The sequence below is a fragment of the Podarcis pityusensis genome (genome assembly GCF_964106645.2).
Source record: "Podarcis pityusensis genome assembly, chromosome: 4".
In the NCBI taxonomy this organism is placed as follows: domain Eukaryota; kingdom Metazoa; phylum Chordata; class Lepidosauria; order Squamata; family Lacertidae; genus Podarcis; species Podarcis pityusensis.
Window position 1 is genome coordinate 22,500,070 of NC_138027.1, and position 23,569 is coordinate 22,523,638.

General features: G+C 42.7%; 1 protein-coding gene across 1 annotated transcript in view; it reads left to right on the forward strand.

The window, feature by feature from the left end:
- Nucleotides 1-23,569, forward strand: part of DDX10 (DEAD-box helicase 10) — a 168,370-nt gene that overhangs the window by 34,576 nt on the left and 110,225 nt on the right. Inside the window, exons 11-13 of the mRNA XM_081001915.1 lie at nucleotides 5,382-5,469; nucleotides 11,862-11,950; nucleotides 18,750-19,170. Coding sequence (XP_080858041.1) covers nucleotides 5,382-5,469; nucleotides 11,862-11,950; nucleotides 18,750-19,170 — 598 coding nt within the window. The remainder of the gene's footprint in view (nucleotides 1-5,381; nucleotides 5,470-11,861; nucleotides 11,951-18,749; nucleotides 19,171-23,569) is intronic.

Genomic DNA, 23,569 nt, shown 5'->3' on the forward strand with positions numbered 1-23,569 from the left:
CCTCCTGCATAGATTGCTACCCTGCTTCATTCTCGCAGAAATAATGTGGGAAGCTTCCTTTAAGCCAGGCTAGATCATTGGCCCATCTAGGTCCGTAGTGTCTGTAGCAGGGATAGATAGGGAAGCTGTTTGCTTCAATTGCAGCAGCAGCTTTTTTTTCGGGTGCCTTTCTAATGTTCACTAGGGAAAATAAAGGGCGAAAAGGAAAAGAGAAGATTGTATCCCATGCTAAACTCCCCCATAGGGACCTTCCAACATTCCCCCCTCCCTCCTTTTGAAAAATTGCAGAAACTTCCCCCCCTCCCTCTTTCTCCACCTGTGAATGGGCTGGTGAATTTAGGACTTAGGCAAAATGCCCAGTTCTTCAAAGAAAGGAAAAAGGAAGTGTGCTTCTGGTTTTAATTCAGGACAAAAGCATCTCAAGAGTTTACAAGTTTGAGGAACGCTGCCCCTAATACACAGATTCCTTTACTACTGTATTAAAATGCTAATCTGAAACATGGAAATGCTAAGTCTGTAGTATTAACCCTGTTTCCAGCCCTTTTCCTCTGAGGAAGGCTCAACTGAGTGCACCGATAGTTTCTTTTCTTTACTCGTAATGACACCTGTTTCATACCTTCATGCATACAGACCTAATTACCATTTGGTGCCTAATATCTCAGTCACTCAATATGCGTTGAAATTGGTTCACATGCTCCACTGAAGTAGTTGTTGGCTTCCAGTAATGCTGTTTACAATACTGTTCTAAATCATGGGTGATAATGTGGGGATGCAGTAAAGCTTGCAAATCCTTGTAAATGGCCCTTTTTAGCCTTTGTTTTTTCTCTCTCTTAAAGGGTTATTATGACTTGCCAAGGTGGCTTAAATGGTTTATTGTGGAGAGGAGATCAGTTTTGCTGTGGAATTGATGAGCCATGGAAAACACTGCGGGGGTGGAGTGGGGAGAAAAATGCAGATGATATTTAGAGTTGGTTATAGATCTCAGCATTCAGATAATTTCTGCTTTCATTTGCTTTGAGAGAGAAACTTCTGGTCGATATGGCTGTGAAGAGATGGGTTTAAGAATGCTGAAGTCAAATTTAGGGAAAACTCAAAAGCTGGAAGAGAGCTCAGTAGGATTTCCAGGGGTCAGTGCTCCACGTAACTCATTGCTAGCAGGAGGAGATGCAAATTGACTTAGCTTGCACTATTTATATGGGTTCCAGGCAAAGTTCAACCTGTACAGGAGCCCTATGCATTCCTTCCTAGGTGAGGAGAACTACAGTGGTACCTCAGGTTAAGTACTTAATTCGTTCCAGAGGTCTGTACTTAACCTGAAACTGTTCTTAACCTGAAGCACTATTTCTGGGTTAGCCGAGTCTGTAACCTGAAGCGTATGTAACCTGAAGCGTATATAACCCGAGGTACCACTGTAATGGACATCCTCGGTGAGCAGGATTCACTCCAAGTTGACTCAGCTGTCCAGGCAGATGGGCCAACCTGTCCACTTGGCATCTCATCACATAGGACATCTGTGCACTGAGATGTGAATTTCTGGTAAAACTCTGATAGCTCCTGATATATACTTGGTTCCTTTGAAATGTGCAGTTGGCTGCTAAGGGAGGCAGGAGTACCGTATTTTTCCGTGTATAAGACTAAGTTTTTTATCTAAAAAATAATGTAAAAAATTTGGGGGCGTCTTATACATGGATACATCTCCCCCCCCCCATTTTCTTAAATCGGAGTCTCCAAAAATAGGGGGCATCTTATACATGGGGGCGTCTTATGGACGGAAAAATACGGTATGTTCCTGTTCCATCCTTTTGCGTCTTGCACCAGGAGCTAGGCTGGAATATCCAGTCTCCTTTCCCAGTTTATGCCTTGACAAGAAGGAGATCCTAGCTCTTCTCAGCCAGCTGTTCCATTGTTGAACTACTCTTAACAGAACATAAGCAGATCTTTCAGCTGGCTCTCCTGTGATGCTCAGCCAAACCATGGCTTGCTGCAAATGGGAGAGTTTCTGGAGGAAGATTTTGAAGCTGTTGTGCTCCTGCCCCATGTCCTTCTGAAGCTGCACTGCTGTGAATAAAGCCACCCAAACCTGGTTTGAGAGCCAGTGTGGTGTAGCGGTTACGAGCAGTAGACTCGTAATCTGGTGAACCGGGTTCGCGTCTCCGCTCCTTCACATGCAGCTGCTGGGTGACCTTGGGCTAGTGACACTTCTCTGAAGTCTCTCAGCTCCACTCACCTCACAGAGTGTTTGTTGTGGGGGAGGAAGGGAAAAAGGAGATTGTTAGCTGCTTTGAGACTCCTTCGGGTAGTGATAAAGCGGGATATCAAATCCAAACTCTTCTTAATAGTTTGCCTCACACCAGACAAGCCACGATCTGTAAACAACGTTTGGTTACAATTCATGGTTTGTCTGGAGTAAGACAAACCATGATTCCGGGTTTGGACACCTTGCTTAGCTTACTTAGCTCACAGCAACATGGCAGGACTGGAAGAGGACCAAAGCAGCCACAAATTCCTTTCTGGGAGCCCACATGTTCATACTAAGCCGTAGTTTGGCTGAGCGTTGCTTGCAAACTGGCTGTATGTGGCCTACTCAGAGCATGTTGGGTGAAAACACTGCCTCCTCCACCTTCTTTCTGATCGTTTTCCAAAATCTGAAAAGGATATTGGCATCTCCCTCTCTGCTGCCTGCGCCAATCAATAATGTTTCCTCCTCTCTAGGCTAAATGTACATAGCTTGCTTTTTTCTTTATTTCTTAGCTTCATAGGATTTCCGTCTCAGCCTCTGCCTTGTCCTTGTACCTCTCTGCTGAATCTTTTCCAACTTGCCAATATCTTTTGAGACACCTGGTGCCCAGAACTCACAGCAGCATTCCAATCAGGTCACAATAATGCTGAATAAAATGGCATTATTATTTCCCAGTTCTTGGCAACCATTCTCCGGCCGATAAAACCTAAAAATGGCACTGGCCTTTCCAGCCACAGCATCACATTGCTGACTCATATTCAATTTGTTTATGTACACTGTAGATTCTGAATGCTTCTGCTGCCTAGCCAGTTATTTCTCCTTTTCGGTACTTTGTTCCCCTTCCTGTATTCATTACATTTAGCCTTGCTGGATTTCATTGTGCTGCTGCTTTCTCCCCACTTCTCCAGCTTGTTAAGAAAGAGTAGAGTTCTTTTGAGCAGCAGTGGGGAAACATTTTGAGCCACAATGCCTTCTGGGCAATTTTCTGAGGGCCTCAAGCCAGCAATGATTGGGGCCAGAGGCCAAATTGGGTGGAACAGCAAACGCAGATTTTACTGGACACAGTAGTCGTTTCTACACATGTTCACAAACACCTTTCTGTCCTCCATGTAGACCAGCAAGAGGCATTGTCCAGTCCACCACTAGATCTAGGCTTTTGTCCAGGGCTTGTACAGCCTCTTCTGCCTCAGATGTAATAGGGAAATAGAGCTGAGTCTCATCAGTGTACTGATGACACCTTGCTCCAAAGCTCCTAATGACTGTTCCCAGTGCCTTCATATAGACTAGGGTTTCCCAAACTTAGGTCTCCAGCTGTTTTTGGAATACAACTCCCATCATCCCTTGCTAGCAGGACCAGTGGTCAGGGATGATGGGAGTTGTAGTCCAAAAACAGCTGGAGACCCAAGTTTGGGAAATCCTGATACAGACGTACCTTGGAAGTCGAACGGAATCCGTTCTGGAAGTCTGTTCGACTTCCAAGGCGCGGCTTCCGATTGGCTGCAGGAGCGTCCTGCAGCCAATCGGAAGCCACGCTGGATGTTTGGCTTCCAAAAATCATTCAAAAACCAGAACAATCACTTCCGGTTTTTGATCGTTCAGGAGCTGAAACATTCGAGTTTACAGGCGTTCGGCTTCCGAGGTTCCACTGTATAGATGCTGAATACCACTGGGGACAAAATAATGCCCTGTGGCACTCCCATTGGGGCCAAAGAGCAATCTCCTAATGCTATTCTGTGGACAGCACATTGCTGGTAGGAGCAGAGCGGCTGTGACACAATAGACTCAGTTATGGGCTCTACCCAGGGCTCAGTTGGCCTCAGAGTGAGATCTGCACCACCAAGACCTGTATCTCACTTTCCTCTGAAGAACACAAGGCAGCATATGTGCTTCTCTGCCTCCTCATTTTATCCTGTGGCAAAGGTTAGGCTGAGAGATGACTCAGGGTCACCCCGTGAGCTTGGCGGCTGAGTGGGGATTTGAACCCTGGTCTGCCAGGTCCCATTCCAAGACTGTAGTCACTACACTGCCTTTGTGGTGATGGCCTCTTCAAGATGTCCACTGGTTGGGGCTTGTCTGCTGTGGCGCCAAAATGTTCCTCTTCAACCAGGCCTTTGGCGGATTAATATTCTATAGCTTTTTAAATGTGTTTGTGGGAGGGGGGGATTGTTGTCTTGTTGTTTTGTTTTATTTGCACTTTTACCATGTATTTCTTTCTTGTGAATCACCCTGAGGTTTTGTGAAGAAGGGCGGAATAATAATAATAATAATAATAATAATAATAGTGGCACATGGGCTAGAACTCTGAAGAGTTGGTGGGGAAGAGGCAGGATGAGGAAACACAGCCTCGCTCTCCTCCCTCATGCAATTATTGTTGGGTGGTTTTTTTTTTTAATAATACAGCTTTAATCTCCACATCAGTTGGTGTACTACCTATCTGTGAAGCCACAGTTCTGTAGAAATGCCTCGGGCTCTGGAAATTCCCAGCAAGAGTCTTATTTAAATGCTTGGGGTGGGGGGGAACCCTCACACTGTTTTCTCATGAGAGAGACTGTGTCAATGTGAGGTATTATTGCTGTATATTTTGCTCCCCCCCTCTCCTTCAGTATGAGCTCAATTTTCCACCTTTTTATAAGCTCAAGAAGCAATTTAATGTTAATTGTGTGGCTTTACCTTGAAAAATCGTTGCCTCTTCCAGTTTAAACTGTTCTCTAGATAAAAGGCCTGAGCTTCTGTTTGCTTTCCCTGCATTATTCATGGGAGGAGAACGGTCTTCATGCCTGACATGATTTCAGCTGAGTTTTGTTCAGATGGGCAGTACCTTTTAACTATTTTGAAGTAATGCTTTAAAAAAAAGAAATGAAAAAAATTGAACCTGTTGAACAGGGGTCTGTGACCCTTTAGGATTTATTTATTTATTTATTTGAAATGGTTTTTATACCATCTTTCAACAAAACTACCATCAATTAAGAAGCAGAATGAAACATCATTTAAGAATAGTCTGGAATGAAGCCAAGCAGAAGTATCTCATGTGGAAGATCTTCCACAGGGATGGGGCCATGACAGAGAAAACCCTGCCACTTAAACACACCAACCTGAACTCTCTGTCTCTCTCTCTCTCTCCCCATCTCTCCCAACCCTCTAGAATCAATCCTGAAAAGCTTGTTGACATCCAGAAAAAGATGCAGTCCTTCTTGGCTCAAGATCAAGAGTTGAAAGAGAGAGCGCAACGGGTAAGCTGCCTATTATGATACTTTCTTAGTATACACCTTTGAAGGTGACCTGGAAGCTACAACTAATCCAGAATGCAGTAGCAAGACTGGTGACTGGAAGCGGCCACCGGGACCGCATAGCACTGGTCCTAAAGGATCTTTGCTGGATTCCAGTACATTTCTAAGCACAATTCAAAGTGTTGCTGCTGACCTTTAAAGCCCTAAACCCAGGGGTCAGCAACCTTTTTCAGCCGTGGGCCGGTCCACCTTCCCTCAGACCATGTGGTGGGCCGGACTTTATTTTGAAATAAAAAATGAACGAATTCCTATGCCCCACAAATAACCCAGAGATGCATTTTAAATAAAATCACACATTCTACTCATGTAAAAACACCAGGCAGGCCCCACAAATAACCCAGAGATACATTTTAAATAAAAGGGCACATTCTACTCATGTAAAAACACGCTGATTCCCGGACCGTCCGTGGGCCGGATTGAGAAGGCGATTGGGCCACATCCAGACCCCGGGCCTTAGGTTGCCTACCCCTGCTAAAAGTCCTCGGCCCAGTATACCTGAAGGAGCATCTCCACCCCCATTGCTTAGCCTGGACAGTAAGGTCCTACTCCGAGGGTCTTCATCTGGTTTCCTCACTGTGAGAAGCAAAGTTACAGGGAACCAGGCAGAGGGCCTTCTCGGTAGTGGCGCCCTCCTTCTGGAAACCTCTCCCTTCAGATGTCCAGAGGATAAAGAACTGCACAACTTTTAGAATACATCTGAAGGCAGCTCTGTATCAGGAGGTTTTCAATGCTTGATGTTTTTTATTATGTTTTTAGACATGTTGTAAGCCGCCCAGAGTGGCTGGGGAAACCCCGCCAGATGGGTGGGGTATAAGGGAGCCTGTGGTCCTCCAGATATGGTTGGACTACAGCTTTCATCGTCCCTGACCATTGACCATGCTGTCTGAGGCTGGTGAAACTTACAGGTCAACAGCATGTGGAGGACCATAGGTTCCTCAACTATGGTGCAGAAAATCCTATGCAATGTTGTATACATGTCAGTTCTGCCATGCCATGGGAAGTTGAACCTGTGCAGTCAGGGTCTCCTGTGCATTAAATTGGACTTTTATCAAGCTTCCTAGTTTCTGTGGAACATGCGCTAGAGATGAAGAGAGGGATTTTTAATGAGCTTTAAATAAGTTTAAAAATATGGAGGAGCATTCAGCACCTGCAGCACCTTGGCTGCTGTTTATTTTAAACTTTTTGCCTGGGTTTCTGCAGAGCCAGGAATTCTGAAATGAGCTACAGTGCTGGTGGGTAGTAAAAGTGATCAGGAATGCCAGCATCCTCTCAGCTAGTACCAGCTGCCAATTTTAGTGGTATAAATCCAGCTCTTTGCTATCTCTTTTGGTGGCAAACCTTAACACCTTAATTGTCAGCAGCCAAGGTAAAGAGGCAGTATCTTGTGAAGAGGGCTAACATCTAATACAGTAACCACTATGCCACACTGCCTTTTTCTGAGGAATAATGAATGGGCAGTACAGAAGTTCAAAGAAATAAAATTAAATGCCTCTAGTTCCCAAGCCTAGAAAGCTAGATTAATGATGTGGTGATAACTGAGAAATAGAAACGTATAGTGTCTGAACAGCTCATTATGTAAAATAACAATACTTTTCATGATAATTTTGCCTTTGTGGAATGTGCCAGATTGCTCACTGGCTGGAAAACCCTTTGTTTATTACCTTATTATAATTTATTACGGCTAACACCTGCTTTCTTCACAATATTTTCTTGTTGAGGTTCAAACCAGGAGTGCTTAGCTATGTCTTGTAAAAGCACATAGCTGTGTATTTTTGATTTTTGTCAACTGTATAAGACAGGATCATAAGTGTGTAGCAACAACAGGAAAATGTGAATGAAAGAACGGAATAGAATACTTTGGTTTGCGCTGAAAAAAAGAAGCAGCAATAGCCTTTTCTCATTTAACAGCTTTTTTGCAGCCGTTTTTAAAAACCCGCTCTAAAAAGATAGATAAAATTAAATTGAGTGGAGTGAAATAATCTTGGAGTTCCGGGATAGCGATGGAACGAGTTCAAACAAGAGCTTTTGTCACAGCTGACAGATCCAGTGATGAACCTGCCTTGTAAATCCAACTTTTATTGCTTTATTTAAAACTGTTTTTTGCTACTGCATAGTACTGCGAAAATATAGTCTGTTCTTCCATTCTGTTGAAGGCTTGTGGTCAGTTTCAAATTGCTTAAATGAAGGCAGAGGGGAGGAGAGGGTTATGATAAAGGCCAGTCCTCAATATATTTTTTTTAATTGATTTTTTATAGAGAATATTTCAGTTGACCAACATAAAACAATTAAAAAGTGAAAAGGGAGGGGGAAGAGGTATATTATATAGCTGTATATGCAAACTACTACAATTCCATGTATGTATGTCTAATATATAGGTATTTAAATGCTATTGTTATCCAAATACATATATGGTTATTTAAATATCACTATACCTGTCCTTACACTATATTTTTACATAATATCACAGTGATCATGTTTTACTTGTGGGTTGCCATAGGCCTCTGGTTGGCTACAGTGAGAAGAGGAATAGATAGGCCTTGGGCCTAAAATCCAGCAAACCTCTTCCTTAGTTTTTTATTTTGACTTTCTATTTCTAAAATTTGTACGCTGCTTGATTGTTAAAAAAGCAACAAACACCCTCATGAAGTTTACAAAAATGTAAAACAATAAAACCAAGAAAGATTTACAGCAATATTTTAACAAGAAGCTAAAATATTAAAGCCAGTTAAAATTCACACCAACTTTCCAAGCATCTGGGTGGACTTGTTTAAACCAGGATGTTTTTAGCAGGCACCAAAAAGGATACCGTGAATGCACCTGCTTGATATCAATAGGCAGGGAGTTCCAAAGTGCCGCACCGAATGATTTGAGTTCTTACTACAACTCCCACCATCCCTGCCATTGTCCGTGCTTTCTGGGGCTGATGGGAGTTGTAGTTCAGCAACATCTGCCTTATGACCTTGTGCCTACTTCACAGGAGTGAATTCTCCCCATCCTCCTTTAATTGTGCTTAGAGAATTCATACATACACGCTGGCACTAACTGCAGTTAAGTTTGACGAGGTTTCCTTGTTAACCAGAGTTTGGTTAAAAGAATCCTGGTTAAAGCAGAGCGTTTATCTACTTATCTAGCTATAGTTAATGTTGGTTCTCATAGCTGCAGCTAAGGCTGTAGGAGCTGGAGCAGCGGCCCTGTTAAAAAATCTTTTAACTGTGGTTAAAAGTGGCCTGATAGTACGTCTCTGCACCAGCCCACAGAGGAGTAACGCTTATATTATCTCCAACTCAAAATGTCTCTCCTGCACAGGAGTGGATTGCTATATTTACTGCCTCTTCTGAGTCTGTTCTGTCTGTGGGAGCCTTCGGTAGTCGAGTAGCATGTATCCATCACTTTGTCATCAAGCCCTGCGGCACTGTTAGAGATATTGCGGTGGAATAGCCAAATTGGATTTTGAATTCAATCAAGCTTTATTGCTTCAACTTTGGTTATAGCAACCACATTAAAAGAAAAAGCAGCACGTTGTTGCGTAAGTGCATAAAAAAAAATATTAAGTGCATCATACCATGAAAATATAAACACTTTCCTCTTCTTTAAATACTGCAGTAGTGTTTTCTTTTTTTAACCATTATATACCAATTGACTGTATGAGGTTCATGTTTAATACCAGCATTTTCAGCAATGGACTTCTGCCTACCATGGAAGTGGTAGTAGTAGTAGTAGTAGTAGTAGTAGTAGTAGTAATAATAATAATAATAATAATATAAATATATTATTATTATTATTATTATTATTATTTATACCCCGCCCATCTGGCTGGGTTTCCCCAGCCACTCTAGGCGGCTTCCAACAGAACACTAAAATACAATAACCTATTAAACATTAAAAGCTTCCCTAAACAGGGCTGCCTTCAGATGTCTTCTAAACGTTTGGTAGTTATTTTTCTCTTTGACATCTGGTGGGAGGGCGTTCCACAGGGCGGGTGCCACTACCGAGAAGGCCCTCTGCCTGGTTCCCTGTAACTTGGCTTCTCGCAGTGAGGGAACCGCCAGAAGGCCCTCGGCGCTGGACCTCAGTGTCCGGGCAGAACGATGGAGGTGGAGACGCTCCTTCTGGACCGAGGCCGTTTAGGGCTTTAAAGGTCAGCACTAACACTTTGAATTGTGCTCGGAAACATACTGGGAGTCAGTGTAGGTCTTTCAAGACCGGTGTTATATGGTCTTGGCGGCCGCTCCCAGTCACCAGTCTAGCTGCCGCATCAAAATTCAAGCTGGCAACGCTGCAGGGAATGGTTAGAGCTGTAGTCCAATGGTATCTGGAGGGACCACAGGTTCTCATTCCTGATCTAGCAAGCAGAGGCCCTTCCCAGTAATCTGTTATCTGGAGTTTAAGGGATTGAACAGAAGACTTCATGCATATGCAGGAGTTGTAGCCCGTTCTGCAAAACTGCTCCTGCTGTTATCCTAGTGTGTCACTAAGGGGAGTGTTAATTGGATGGAGACACTTTGCTTGACTTCCCAGTCCTCAGGGCCGGCTCATGCATGAGGCAAAGTGAAGCGACCCCCTCAGGCGGCAGGACAACAGGGGCAGCAGACCTGGTTTCCAATAAATGCTGTTGCCACACATTCCTTGATGGGCGGGTCTGCCTCCTCCTCAGCAGACGCCTGTTAATGTCACCTCTAGAGCGCCTCCGCCCCTTCAATTCCCACTTCAACCATTGGATAAGGTTGACTTGATTTAATCCCCTCAGTTCTTTCCAATGTAGATCTTCACTCACCGCTTCCTCCCTGGTGAGAGAGGAGCACCATTTTGTGGTTTTCCTTGGGTACCAAAATGTCTTGTGCTGGCCCTGCCAACCCTCAAATGCATTGGGCGGTACTCAAATAAGTTATAAGATGGGGATGAGAGGCAATGAAGAAGGAAGGAATTTTGATGGGGTAAAAAAATGGAGCAGCTTCAGGGGACTTTGGAAGGTGCATAAGATGAGGTTGGGGGCTGTAAACAGTATGCAGCCACCAGCACTTACAAAGCAAAACTGCATCAATTTAATTTGACCAATGCTCTGCAAAATGCAAGCAGAAAGGTTGTTGTGCAGGATTTTTGTATAGTGTAGATGATCAAGGTGCATGTGTGAGAGAGATGGAGACTGAATAAACAAACAGCATTGAGCTATTGTAAATAATAATTTAATAAATCTGTTGTGTTGTTAAGACTGGAAAAATTCAGCAGCGGTTTTCAGGCAGTGCAAGAGCAAATGAGGATTCCGTACGTGAGCCAGTGAATATATCTGTAAAACTGTTTCCCGCCCCCCCCTCCTTTCCCAAACAAAAATTACAGAATGGTTTTGTGGAAACATAAACAGTATGATTTAATGAATGATACACTTGAGTTACCAGCCAAACGAAAGGGCATGCTGGTAGCAGCAGGTTATTCGGTTTTATAGAAGTGATTTTCCAGTGTTTTATTGCAGTCTGGGTAACATGAAACTACAAGCAAAATCTGTTACTACAATTCTTCTTGTTGTTGCTTCGAAAGATGGGTTTTAACAGCAAAAGCATCCCATACCACAAGTTCTATTAGCAGTTTAAAAGGGGTTTTCAAGGACGGAACAAATACCTTCAATTTTAAGAAATACAGGAGAGAAAAAGGTTATTTTGAAAGGCAAGGAAAGAAGCCTGCTATAAGGCCAGTGGGCGTGAGTGAGAGGTGGATGAGAACATAAAAATGTGCAGAGACGCTGAAAAAGAGAATTGAGGTTTGAAATGGCAGCTGGCAGCTGGGAGTAAGTTCCAGTGGGGCTTACTCTCAAGTAACTGTGTTTAGGATTGCAGCCATAGTTAAGCTTACCCTTCAGTAATTTAATTGGTGTTTTCTTAAAATTGCATTTATATCTGTACCTTTGATGGGCTCTGAGCACACAGAATCCATGATAATTTACTTGGCTGTCTCCTTGCTTTCAAATTCTTAGGTTCACAGTCTGAGTCCACAAGCCCTTGATATTGGTCTCCTGATTTTCCATGTACTCTTTAGGTTCCTATGATTATGTTTTCATATTTAATATGTAGATACCATAACCACTGAGAGAAGTTTGGAAATGTAACACTCCCCAAAGCTCAAAACGCATATAAAGCATAATTGAAATACAAACAAACTCTTAACTTTGGGACTCATAATGCAATAAAGAATAGTCTGTTTTTATAAGACTAATTAGTTTTAGCTGAAATGCAGTGTGCTAATTTTGGTTCTTTAACATTTTGGATCTCTTTTTAGATGTGGAGTGTATCTGTGTGCCTTTTTTTACTGTTTAAACAAATACCTCTTCTCTCTTTTTCTGGTAGTGTTTTGTTTCCTATCTGCGATCGGTCTACCTAATGAAGAACAAGGAAGTGTTTGATGTATTCAAGTTACCCATTGCTGAATATGCCCTGTAAGTGCTATTATCCCTAATCATTACGAAAAATGCTAATTAAAAAAATTGGATTGGATGGTGCTGGGAGGGAGTGTGTGATTTCTTTTGAACTGCACAAACCAATTTTCATTCCGTGTTTTGAATTAGGAATGAAAGATTGAGTTGCATACATTTTATTTATTTCGTTTTGAAATAGGCATATGCCACCTCTCATTAGAATAATATGAAAGCTGTGCATATGCGTGTGACACATGTATAAATATATTTCATGGAAAATGGACCCTGCCTACTCCCATTCCCTTGCTGCCATCCCTTTGTACCTGACCATCTTTGTCCCTTTACCATACCTGACCATACCCTTTGTACCTGACCATCTTTGTCCCTCCACCATACCTCTGTGGCTCAACTGGACTGCTTCCCTGCTCACATCTCCATCCTTCAGTTCCCCATTCCTCACCTCGCCTGGGTGCTGCTCTCTTGCCTGTATCTCCTGGTTCCCTCCCTATATTGCCTGGGCTGCATCTCTTTCCTCTGGATTCCTCTTCTTCTCCTTGCCTGCCCATCAGAGAATTTCATTGATTCCATATATGTGCTCATAATATGGCCCTTTTGGCTAACTCTCCTATCAAGGTTGCAGTTGAGATCATTTTTCATGCCTTTTATCAGCAATCCTTAAAGTGGCCTTCTAAAGAAGGTCACTGTTGTCCCCATACTGCAAGTAGGACACGCGTGCTTAGAAAATAGTATGGATTCGTGGATTAAGACAAAATTGAATTGGAAAATCTCTGGCTCTGAGGTCACACCATCTACATCACACGTAGGACCATGTTATTGGAAGTTTCCCAGGTCCTTTTTGTTAAGAATCACAACCTCTCCGTTCTTTTATTTGCCTGTTTGGTGGGATGCTGCCCAAAATGCTAGAGTCTGTGTTGCTTGGGCGCAATTTTGGCTGCGGCAGTTGTATTGTCAGTTGTGGCTTCATATAGTTCGTTCACGGGCATTTCCATGTTAAGCCCAGATCAGAGGAGGCATGGAGGAACTCTCCCATCAAGAATGCTCTCTTGTTTTCCGGTTCCACAGGAAAGGGACTGCACATTAAGAGCCATTCTACTTGAACAGCATAAATATGTACCTGTGGCTAAGGCAAAAAATGTGCTTCTTTCATTGTAACCACAGCCCTTATTCTCCATAATGAATCCTAATGGCTTAGTCAGTTCAGAAATCTAGGTCTGAATTCAATGGGCTTCCTCTCTCTACGAGCTTCATCAGAACTGCTTACTAGGTGGAATTTTCTGCATACAGTAGGTATTAAAGCAAAGCCTGCATCCACCTTTAAACCCTACCGTTTCGTTCCTGAATACCAATGTGAACGTTTACCATTACATTGTCATTAATAAGTCTGAAACCTGGCTATGAGAGACACTTTGGAGGAATTGGAATTATTTCAGCAAATTGCTTTCATGCAAAGAACATTTGTTAAGCGTTTTTAAGGCAAGGTGGTAGAAGGGCAATATCTACAAGCTGCCAAGAAGAAAACATAGTGGACACATCAGATGGCATTTCAAGATATGATGCGAATCAAATTCTTCTCAGAAACCAGAATTAAAATTTTGCCCTTCAAAACACGCGTCCATTATTCTGGTGTTGACATGCCAGATAAGGGTGCTTGATGTAAGCTTGCTTCCTACAACTCAGCAGTTAGTGCTTTGAAAATGCAACTGCTTGAGGGACAGATTTCAGAGGTACCTGTTACAAGATAGTTTTATGGTGTCTTAAACTGAAAAACACACACAAACACACATACACACCAGACACTCCCTTGTGTCTCGCAATATGTGTGCATAGATGAGAGCAACCAGTTTGGAAAACCTCTTGCAGGCAAGATCATGTGAACCATGGAGTGGATATTGAAAGGCACAGGATTGGGTCCTTAATAATCATTGGCCCAGTTCAGATGTAACATTCCTAGTTTGCTGAACCACAGCATAGTTTGTAGAAGATAAGATTAAGGAGAGATGTGAGAGCTGCCTTCAGATATCTGAAGGCTGTTGCATAGAGAAGATGGAGAAGATTTTTTCCCTGTGGGTCCAGAGGGCAGGACTACAAGCACAGGTGGAAATTGTAAGGAGGCAGATTTTGGCTAAATGCCAGAATAAACTTCCTAATGGTGAGAACTGTTAGATAGCAGGAAAGATTGCCTCCGTATATGGTGGGTGTTCTTTCACTGGAGGTATTGAAGCAGAGGCTGGAGGGTCTTCTGTCAGGGGTGGTGTAGTTGCATTGCAGATCCTGCCTAAAGCCGAGGGTTTGATTAGACAACCTCCCAAGGTTCCTTCCAACTTTGTGATTCTAAGTCTGGAATGAGAACTACCTTCTCGTTCCTCAATTCATGCACAGGTTTCTGTTCCAGCATAGATTAAAAACTCTGGGTGGAATTCAACACCACACTCTTCCAGTCGTTCTGTCTGCACAAGCGTTGCAACATCTAGATGGAACAGCTGATAGGGCAGGTAAAGTCAATCTTGGCCTTTGGTTTCCCATTGTGTTCTAAGTAAGGAACTGTGATTTGATGTTGGTTTACTAACTAGCAACTTCAGAGCACAGTTTCAACAGAATGTGCACTCCAGTTACTGAAAACAGACACGTAAACTAATGCTTTTCTAAATGTTTTGAATTTGGGGCCATATATGTTTCTTCCCGCAGCTGCACCCAACTGTCTCCCCCCCCCCCCCTCCGGCCACAGACGAGTGCTGAGAGATATTTAGACACAGATCGTATGTGTGCTATTCTATTCAAGGCATAAGTCAAATGCTGGCACAGGAGGAAGACTAAAGTAGGGTGTGTCTAATGCTCCCCTAAACATAAACTTAGATCTAAGCATTAGTCATGGGTGGGGAGCGTTTGGCCCTCCCAGATATTGTGGACTCCAACTCCCATCAGCCCCAGCCAACGTGGCCAATGGTCAGGAGTGGTGGGGTCCAGCAACATAACAAAAGCCACAGGTTCCCTACTGTTGTCTCCTCAGATCTCATGGAGGAAGACAGCTTCCAGTCACCCCAGAATTGTCTCCTTCCCAGGAATTTCACACCTCACATCCAGGTGGTTTTCACTCCAAGATATGGGTGCCATCTTCCTCAGTGGTGGGAACACAGGGAACTGACTTATATTGAGTTAACACCCTTGCTCTCCCCTGTTCCTTATTGTTTATACTGACTGGCAGCTGCTTTGTATGGCTTCAGACATTTTGAGATTCTGGGACCTGAACTCGGAATCTTTTGCATGCAAAGCATGAGATCTGCCACAGAGCTACAGCCCCCAGAACCTAGAGCACACTATATATTGGTCCAGAACATACGAGGTTTGTGTCAAAAGGCAATACTGTCAAATTCTCCCAGCTATGTGAATCCCTTGTTCCAAAAAGTAATGTGTGGCCATTTTATTATCAGCTAATATTCCTTTGCCTTCCAGTGTCCACATTTAAATTCTGTATAACCTCATATTCTGTTTTAATCATTACGCTCTTGGGGATTAGCAAGAGTTTATCTTTTGATATTAAAATGGTTCCAAATTCATTGTCTTGCCTCCATTTCCTGAAAGGGTGATGGTTTCAGTTGCCCATATGTCCCCCCCCTCCCTCTGAAATAGCGAGCACAGTTCTATCAAATCGTGCAGAGACTATATGCAGTTCTGCAGTAATTAATTTGAGAGTGGAGCCAGAGAGAGACCAATAGGTCTGTGGCAGATAAGTGCCTGACGAAACATTTCAGGATTCTTCTCATAGAAATCTAATTTTGAACTCCCTCACCCTTTTCTTTGGTTTGAAAGCATCTTGCTATTTTCCATCTCAGCTTACAAATGAAATGCTTAAAAAATGTGCCCAGTAGCGCTTGAAAAGATTGTGCGCATAGCAAAGCACAGTTTCATTCATGGCTATTTTACATGATTCTTCCACTAGAGGGGAATGGGAAGCTATGCTCCATAATTATTGAATTAAATGGTGTCTGGAATATAAAATAAAGATCCTAAAGAAATTTTGCTCTGGCCTTTTTCTTATGTTAAAAGGGAGAGCTGAAGGGAGAAAATTAGGTTGGGATTCCAAAGCATTCACTGGTCCATTACAGTTCAGGTAATCGGTATGGAGCCTCCCCACAGTTCTCCCCAGCTGTGTATGGCCTCGAGCATTGTGGCGTCAGTCTGAAGCAGTCATCTGGTTATAGTTTATTATAGGATTAAGCTGATGCATGAGCTAGTTTTCATATCCTGAAGCTTGTATGCCAGCTGCGGACCCTGCTCTGTGAGAGAGATTGCCTGGCCATGGTTATCCATGCTCTGGTGACTTCCAGGTCAGGTGTCCAACCTTTTCAGACCCAGGATCCAATTTTAACCCAAAAATGCTTTTGGGGTCCCACCTCTTAATCTTTAAGATGCATGTATTCGCTTGGTGGTAGTGCTCCTGCTACAACCCACCTTGGATCAGGCTGCGGCCAGCTATTGTGTCGCGGCCGACCAGTTGGAAGCCTGCACCAGATGCTACTGTAATGTGTTCTACGCTGAGCTGCTTTTGAAAGTTGTTCAGTCCCAAGTAAAGCTGCTAGGCTACTAACTGGGACCAGTGGCCAAAAACATATGTCTCATTAGTCTTAGAACAACTTCATGACTGCTGGTTTGTTTCTGGGCTTGATTCAAAAGTATAAATAGGCATATAAAGTACAGTGGTACCTCAGGTTACAGACACTTCAGGTTACAGATGCTTCAGGCTACAAACTCCACTAACCCAGAAATAGTACCTCGGTTTAAGAACTTTGCTTCAGGATGAGAACAGAAATTGTGCGGTGGTGGCGCGGCGGCAGCGGGAGGCCCCATTAGCTAAAGTGGTACCTCAGGTTAAGAACAGTTTCAGGTTAAGAACGGACCTCCAGAATGAATTAAGTTCTTAACCCGAGGTACCACTGTATATAAATAAGTATTCCTTGGGAAGAAATCTGCAATGGGAGTGATCAGACCTGAAGTCTGGGGGTGGGGTGGGGTGGGGTGGGTGGGAGCCACTCAGCCTGCCAATATTTGCCTTTGTGAAGTGAAAGAGCAAGCTGGCACTCCCTCCCTGCACCATGCAGTTAATATTGAATATGCCCAGACCCTTTTGGACTCAGGTATCCAAGAGGAGTCAGCCCTGCACCTTACGCTGGACATGAATCTTTGCTTTGCAAGTTTCCATTAGCAATGGTTTGCACTGTGGCTGCTTCATGTCTTAACATTGTAAGGTAAATTGGGTTTTTGATAACAGCTGGACTGCCTGTGTGAATGCTAAATCTTTTTGGTTGCACATTAAAAAAAGATAATGTGTAAGATAATGGTGTGTCTGTGTTCACATTTCATATGAAGGTTCATTTTGTGTGATGAAAGGAAGGATTATGTTCACAAGAAGGGGTTTGGGGAGCTCTTTACATCTGCACTAATTGGCTGTGCCCTGTTCTTTTCTTCACTTCTGCTGGCTCTAGGATGAATTTGTCTCCTTAACTTAGTTAGAATATTACCTGCTGCAGCAGAGATATTCGTGTGTATTTTTGGCTAAAACATGAGTTGTACTTTATCATCTCCATGCCTATTGTTTTTGTATTTTGTGTCATCTGATATATCGGTGTTGAATTGAATTTGTGGGTTTATTAGAATTTTTGTTGCAGGGGTAACTTTTCATATTGTTTTGCCTCTGCAATTGTATTTTGCTTTTGTATGATGATAGCTGTTGAGCTTCTGTTTGAAGGGGGAAATGGAGTACAAACAGATGATCAACTGAATAGCTATGATTAATCTGTCTCATATCGGTTGCTGGGAATCACAAATAGGGAGAGAGCTGTTGCACTCCTGTCTTGCTTGTAGGCATCCCATAAGCATCTGGTTGGCCACTGTGAGAAGTGGATCTCGCACAAGATGTGCTTTTGGTTGATGCAGCAGAGGGCTTCTTGATGTTCTTCTATATTATCTTGGATGAGAGCAGTGGAGGAGAAGGGCATTTATATTACTTAACAAGATTTATATGCTGCTTGGTTGTAAGAAAACTTCTGAGTGGATTACAACAATATAACATGAAACATTAAAATTATCAATAAAACAGGGAGTTCCAAAGTGTAGGTGTTGCCACACTAAAATATTGATTTCTTACAGGTGTGGAGTAAGTGTTGTGTAGGGCACTGTGTCACTCTAGCACAGTGTTTCCCAAACTTGGGTCTACAGCTGTTTTTGGACTACAGTTCCCATCATCCCTGACCACTGGTCCTTCTAGTTTGGGATCATGGGAGTTGTAGTCCCAAAACAGCTGGAGACTCAAGTTTGGGAAACTGCTCTGGCATTTAAAGCAGGGATGAGGGACCTGTTGTTGGACATGGCCAGAGGTCAGGTTTGATGAAGTTGGAGTCCAGCCATATCTGGCGGACCACAGGTTCCCCATTCCTGATATGAACACTGACACCAAGTTAGTGTTTCAACCAGGGCACCAAAAACCAAGTCAAGGGTTGAAAGCAGTAAAGAAGTCCTGACTTGCTGTTACAGAAATAAATTATAAAAAAGCCATGCATACTGGTGAGAGTTTTCTTTTATGTGCTCTAATGCAAGGTTTCCCAAACTTGGGTATCCAGCTGTTTTTGGACTACAATCCCCATTATCCCTGACCACTGGTCCTGCTAGTTTGGGATGATGGTTGTAGTTCGGAAACAGCTGGAGACCCAAGTTTGGGAAGTCCTGCTGTAATGTAGAGGAATGCATTTTAATCCTTAAGGTAGGGAGCCCTGTTCTTAAGTATTATGTGTCTCTGTTTTTATAGCTCTCTTGGGCTTGCAGTGGCCCCTCGTGTACGATTTCTTCAGAAGTTGCAGAAGAAAACACCTGAGAATGAGCCTGAAAAAGAAAGATCATTGCAGCAGACAGATGAGCCCCAAAATGCCCCTTTTTCTGTAAGCAACGATGATGTAGAGAAATGCAGAGCACTCTTCAGCGAAACGGCCGTGTTGGGAGGAGATGAGGACATAGCACTCTCCAGCAAAGATAGCGAAACCGAGGACGATGCATCACAGACTCAGACCGAGACTGAAGAGGAGCCCATAGCGGTCAAGGGTTCGGAAGCAGAACGCCTGCAGTTCTTTGAAGGGGGCGATAGTGATGACGATGACACTGAGGATCTCGATGTGCTGACGGTGAAACGGCGGAATGTCTTTGGCTTGGAACCAGGAGAAAAAGTAGCACCAGTAAGGTTTTTTTCTTTCCTTATAAGTTTGATTTTGTTGCTATTTTGTTGATGTAACTCAAGAGTTAGGTGGCATGGTGCCCTCCATACATCTGCCATCATTCCTGACGATTGGCTGGGCTAATGGGAGTTGTAGGCCAGAACAGGGAAGTGTCTGCCATGCCTGTTTTTGCATGTGTACAGATATAATTGGAAGGACCTTTCGACAGGTTATTAGGAATGGGGGACAATTTAGTTTGCTCTGCATTTGAAAGCAGTTTGACCAAATTTGTGTTCCCCAGACTAGTAGATACACAGCTATCCTTCAGATTGCCCACATCTCTGGGTTTTGTGGTGCAAGCCCATCTTTTTAAAAAAGTGTATAAAATGGGGAAATGTATTTTCAATTGCACATTTTGGTGCATTTCCCCCCTTTAAAGTTCCTTGAAACATCACTGAATGAACTTATAATTGGGAACATGCAAAGCAGACATTGCTCTGTCCATCTCTACAGATTACAAATCGAGAATGATGCTCATGGGTCTTTCCCCCCAACACATCCAGAAGTGCTTGTTTCCAAACACTTTTAGTTTCTTTGTTCAAAATGCTTTCTGTGGGCGGTGACACACGAACTGTGTGTGTGTGTGTGTGTGTGTGTGTAAGACAACTCAGATTTTTCTCTGTGAAAAGCTGGATTTGGTGACTTATATAAATCATTCAGACTAGTAAGATTTGCATATATTTTCTCATTTTGATGACTTCATTCTGCATGTGCTAATCAGAGTGGCAAAGGCTACAGCATCACCTACTACTTTCAAGTCAAACTTCATTGCTTTAGTGGGCTAGAAACTTCCTTTTCCCTGCCCCACCTCAAAAAATATCAGGTTCCTCACAAAGTAATGGTATAATATTTTCTGGTTTAGGAAGTCTGGGAGCATTCCATCGTGGAAGCACATTACCTAAGCCCCTTCCTATCCAGGCCGTTGGCTAATATGGCTCTAAAATAATTTCTCTAATCTCATGGCAGCCAGCCAACCAGCCAGCCCCTCCTGAGCAGAAGCAAAACCTATTCACTGAGGCCTCCTAGGGAAACGCTGCCTGCACGTAATCCATATTATCCAGCATTTGGCTATAACAGTTCCCAGTGGCCAAGAGGAAGAGTTGTGAGGAAGATCATAAGAACAGCTTGTTGGATCACGCTAGTGGTCACTCTAGCCCAGCATCCTGTTCTCACAGTGGCCAACCAAATACCTGTGGGGAGCTGGCAAGCAGGACATGAATGCAGCAGTACTCGCCACTTCTGCGCTTCCAAAAACTGGTACTCATAAGCATACTGCCTCGGACAGTGGAAGTAGAACACAGCCATCATGGTCAGTAGCCACTGATAGAATTGCCCTCCATAAATTTGTTTAATCCTCTTTTAAAGCCATCCAAGTTGCGGACCATCAGTGTCTCCTGGGGTATTTTTTTTTTTTACTCTTTCCAACAGCTTGATTATGTGGTATAACATCTCAAAATGTTATTTGTGTTAATATAAGTATTCATCATAGACTTTGTTTTTTCCGAGGCTTTGGCTTTCAGGAACTCTTCCAATAACCGGATGGCATATTACTTATTAAAGCACAGTGTTAAAGGTTTATATTCTCCTATTTCAGCACTCTCATAGATATTTGGATCTTGGTATTGCTTTAAGAATGAAGAGATGATACAGCTTTTATTTCATTAGAAAGAATTAGGCACTGTAGATTTGATGCATAAAAAGCATACAACGTAAGTTATACTTCGTGCTTTCAACTTGTGATTCCTTTATTCTTCCCTTTTGAAAAGTTTTAATTGGCGGTATGCATTGGTGAGAACATTGACCCGCTTTATTTTTCTTGAGGTATATGAGTGCATGGAATCATCTTTGCTGAGAAAAAATAATTGTCTAAATGGGGAAAATACATATTATGAAGTATAGAAAAGGCCAGAAAGGTTCAGCCCATGAGCTTGCACTGAAGGATTAAGGAAGAAACTCATCCTCTTTATGGCTTTTTACTATGGGAGAGTTTGGCCTAGCTTTTGGGTGCTTGCCTTCTATGAATAAGAGCAAGGAAAGAAGTGAGGTTCAAAATGGTAATGAAAATAAATAAATAAGTGCAACTGTAATAATGCAACAGCCTCAACACATGTCCCTGGAAATGTTTCAGTTACTTGAGTTCCAGAAAACCAGCATCTAATAAGCTCGAGAGAGTTTTTCAGTGGAAATCGCACAATAAATTGATATTTTTTGTGCACCTGGGGAACGCTTCATCTGAAACTTGCTGGGCATTTTACCATTGTATCATTTTGCGGCTTGCCACTTTGGGTGGGTGGGTGGGGCTTGTACTTGGTGTCTCCCACCCTCTTTTCCCTCTCCCTTTTTCATATGAATGACACAGTCATCTGAACCTATGCCTATCTAAGGTAGGGGTGAGAAATTGAGAATACAGATATTGGGAGGAGCCTATTTACCTTATTGAACAGGGATGGGGAATCTTCATATCAATCCTGGGGCCTACATTTGCCCCACCAGCCTTCCCCATTTGACCCGTGAGACTGTTTTCCCTAAACCATACCTGCCTCCCTTGCATCTGATATCATGTTGGGTATCACACTTGGTCACCATCTTCCCCTCATCCCCAAGGGCCAACTTTAACAGGTGGGTAGGACGACTCACCTGAACTCATTATAATACCAGTTGATTGGCAAGTGAGCGGTCCCACCAGCTTGTCAAATCTGGCCACGTAGTGGGAGGTAAAGATCTGGTCTGCTGGGCTAAAAACATTTCCCTCCTCCGAATTAAAACTTCAGAACAGGGATACATAACGAGGTAAATATGTGATATTTTCCTCAATGATTTTTCACGAAATGTGTGGCCCATGAGGTAATTTTTACATTGCAGAGTGGGGTCAGGTGGAGAGCCTTGACATTTCTTTCAAAAGTAAGAGAAACTGCAGAGATACGCTGCATGTCAAAACTAGCTTCTTCTATTTTTAGCCTTTAAGAAAAATCAGTTCCATTTGGCACATATTTTTCTTACATTGACAACTCATTTACTAAGTTGTCATGGAAGCAACAAGTTGCTTTATTTATTTTGTGGTGGTTTTTTTAAAATGTCTGTGCTATCTTTCCCCACCAACAATCTGTTGGAATTGGTCTTGAAGTCAACACTATTGTGGGTTGCCATTGTTCTGATAGTCTGCTGAGAAAAGCAGAATTTTGTCTTTATATGGATTTGGAAAGTGCTGCTTTGTTAAAAGGAGAGCTATTTCCTCTATTTTATGTTGGTTGTTATGTGTCAGGAAGTTCTACAGTTGGCCAGCTTATTTACAAAGAGCCCTTAAAAGTGTTCCAGTTCAATTTTAAGCAGATGTGATAGTGTAATAGTTAATTTACATAATATTAAAAAGTAGAACCAACAAGTAAACAAAGAAACAAAATAAACTCCAAACCCCACATCATAGTTTTTCTGAAGGAAGCATGAGGCAGGCAGAAGGAAAATTCCCCATCTTCCTTGCCTGCTCCAAGCTGGGCCCCCTAATCACCCCTGGTTTTCAGGCTGTGGATCTTTACAGCATTAGTTATGTCCATTCTTCAAAATGTAGGTAATAATGACCCTAGGAATTGCTTACATCAGTTTCATTTCCCCTCATCTGAAAATATCTGCTTTCTTCTATAGTGGATTTATCTCAAGGACTTTCCCTTTAGATCGCAGTGCTGACTGACTTCATTTTCCTGTAATAAGGAAAATGTGATTACTTAAACTGCACTGTCCAAGTCTATCACAAATTGGAGTTTATAAAAGGTATGTGACTTTCTTAGAACTACTTGTCTGTGTTATTGAATGTTGAATTTATTTAAGTTGACAGCTAAGGTTAGAATGCATATGGAAAGAGACAGTTCAAATAAAATGAACTATTTTATTAGTCACAGAGCTTCAGCCAGTCCTCTAAATTTCTCTGAACTACTGTGTGCCCTTTCCCCTCTTTTTTTGCATTCCCTCTCTCCCTTTATTTGAAACTACAAATGAAGACCAGAACTGTGGCTTTGTACTTGGCCTGTTAGAGCAGAGACCCGTGACTGAAGGGAGAAGGGTCTGAAGTCTTGGGGGACAGGTTTAAAGCTGAGATTGAATGCTGTAAGTGGGGGTTCAGCTACTTCTGTCTTAAATGACATAGTAAGGCAGTAAAGATGGAAGTGAGAGCTGGACCATAAAGAAGGCTGATCGCCAAAGAATTGATGCTTTTGAATTATAGTGCTGGACTCTTGAGAGTCCCATGGACTGCAAGAAGATCAAACCTCTCCATTCTTAAGGAAATCAGCCCTGAGTGCTCACTGGAAGAACAGATTGTGAAGCTGAGGCTCCAATACTTTGGCTACCTCATGAGAAGAGAAGACTC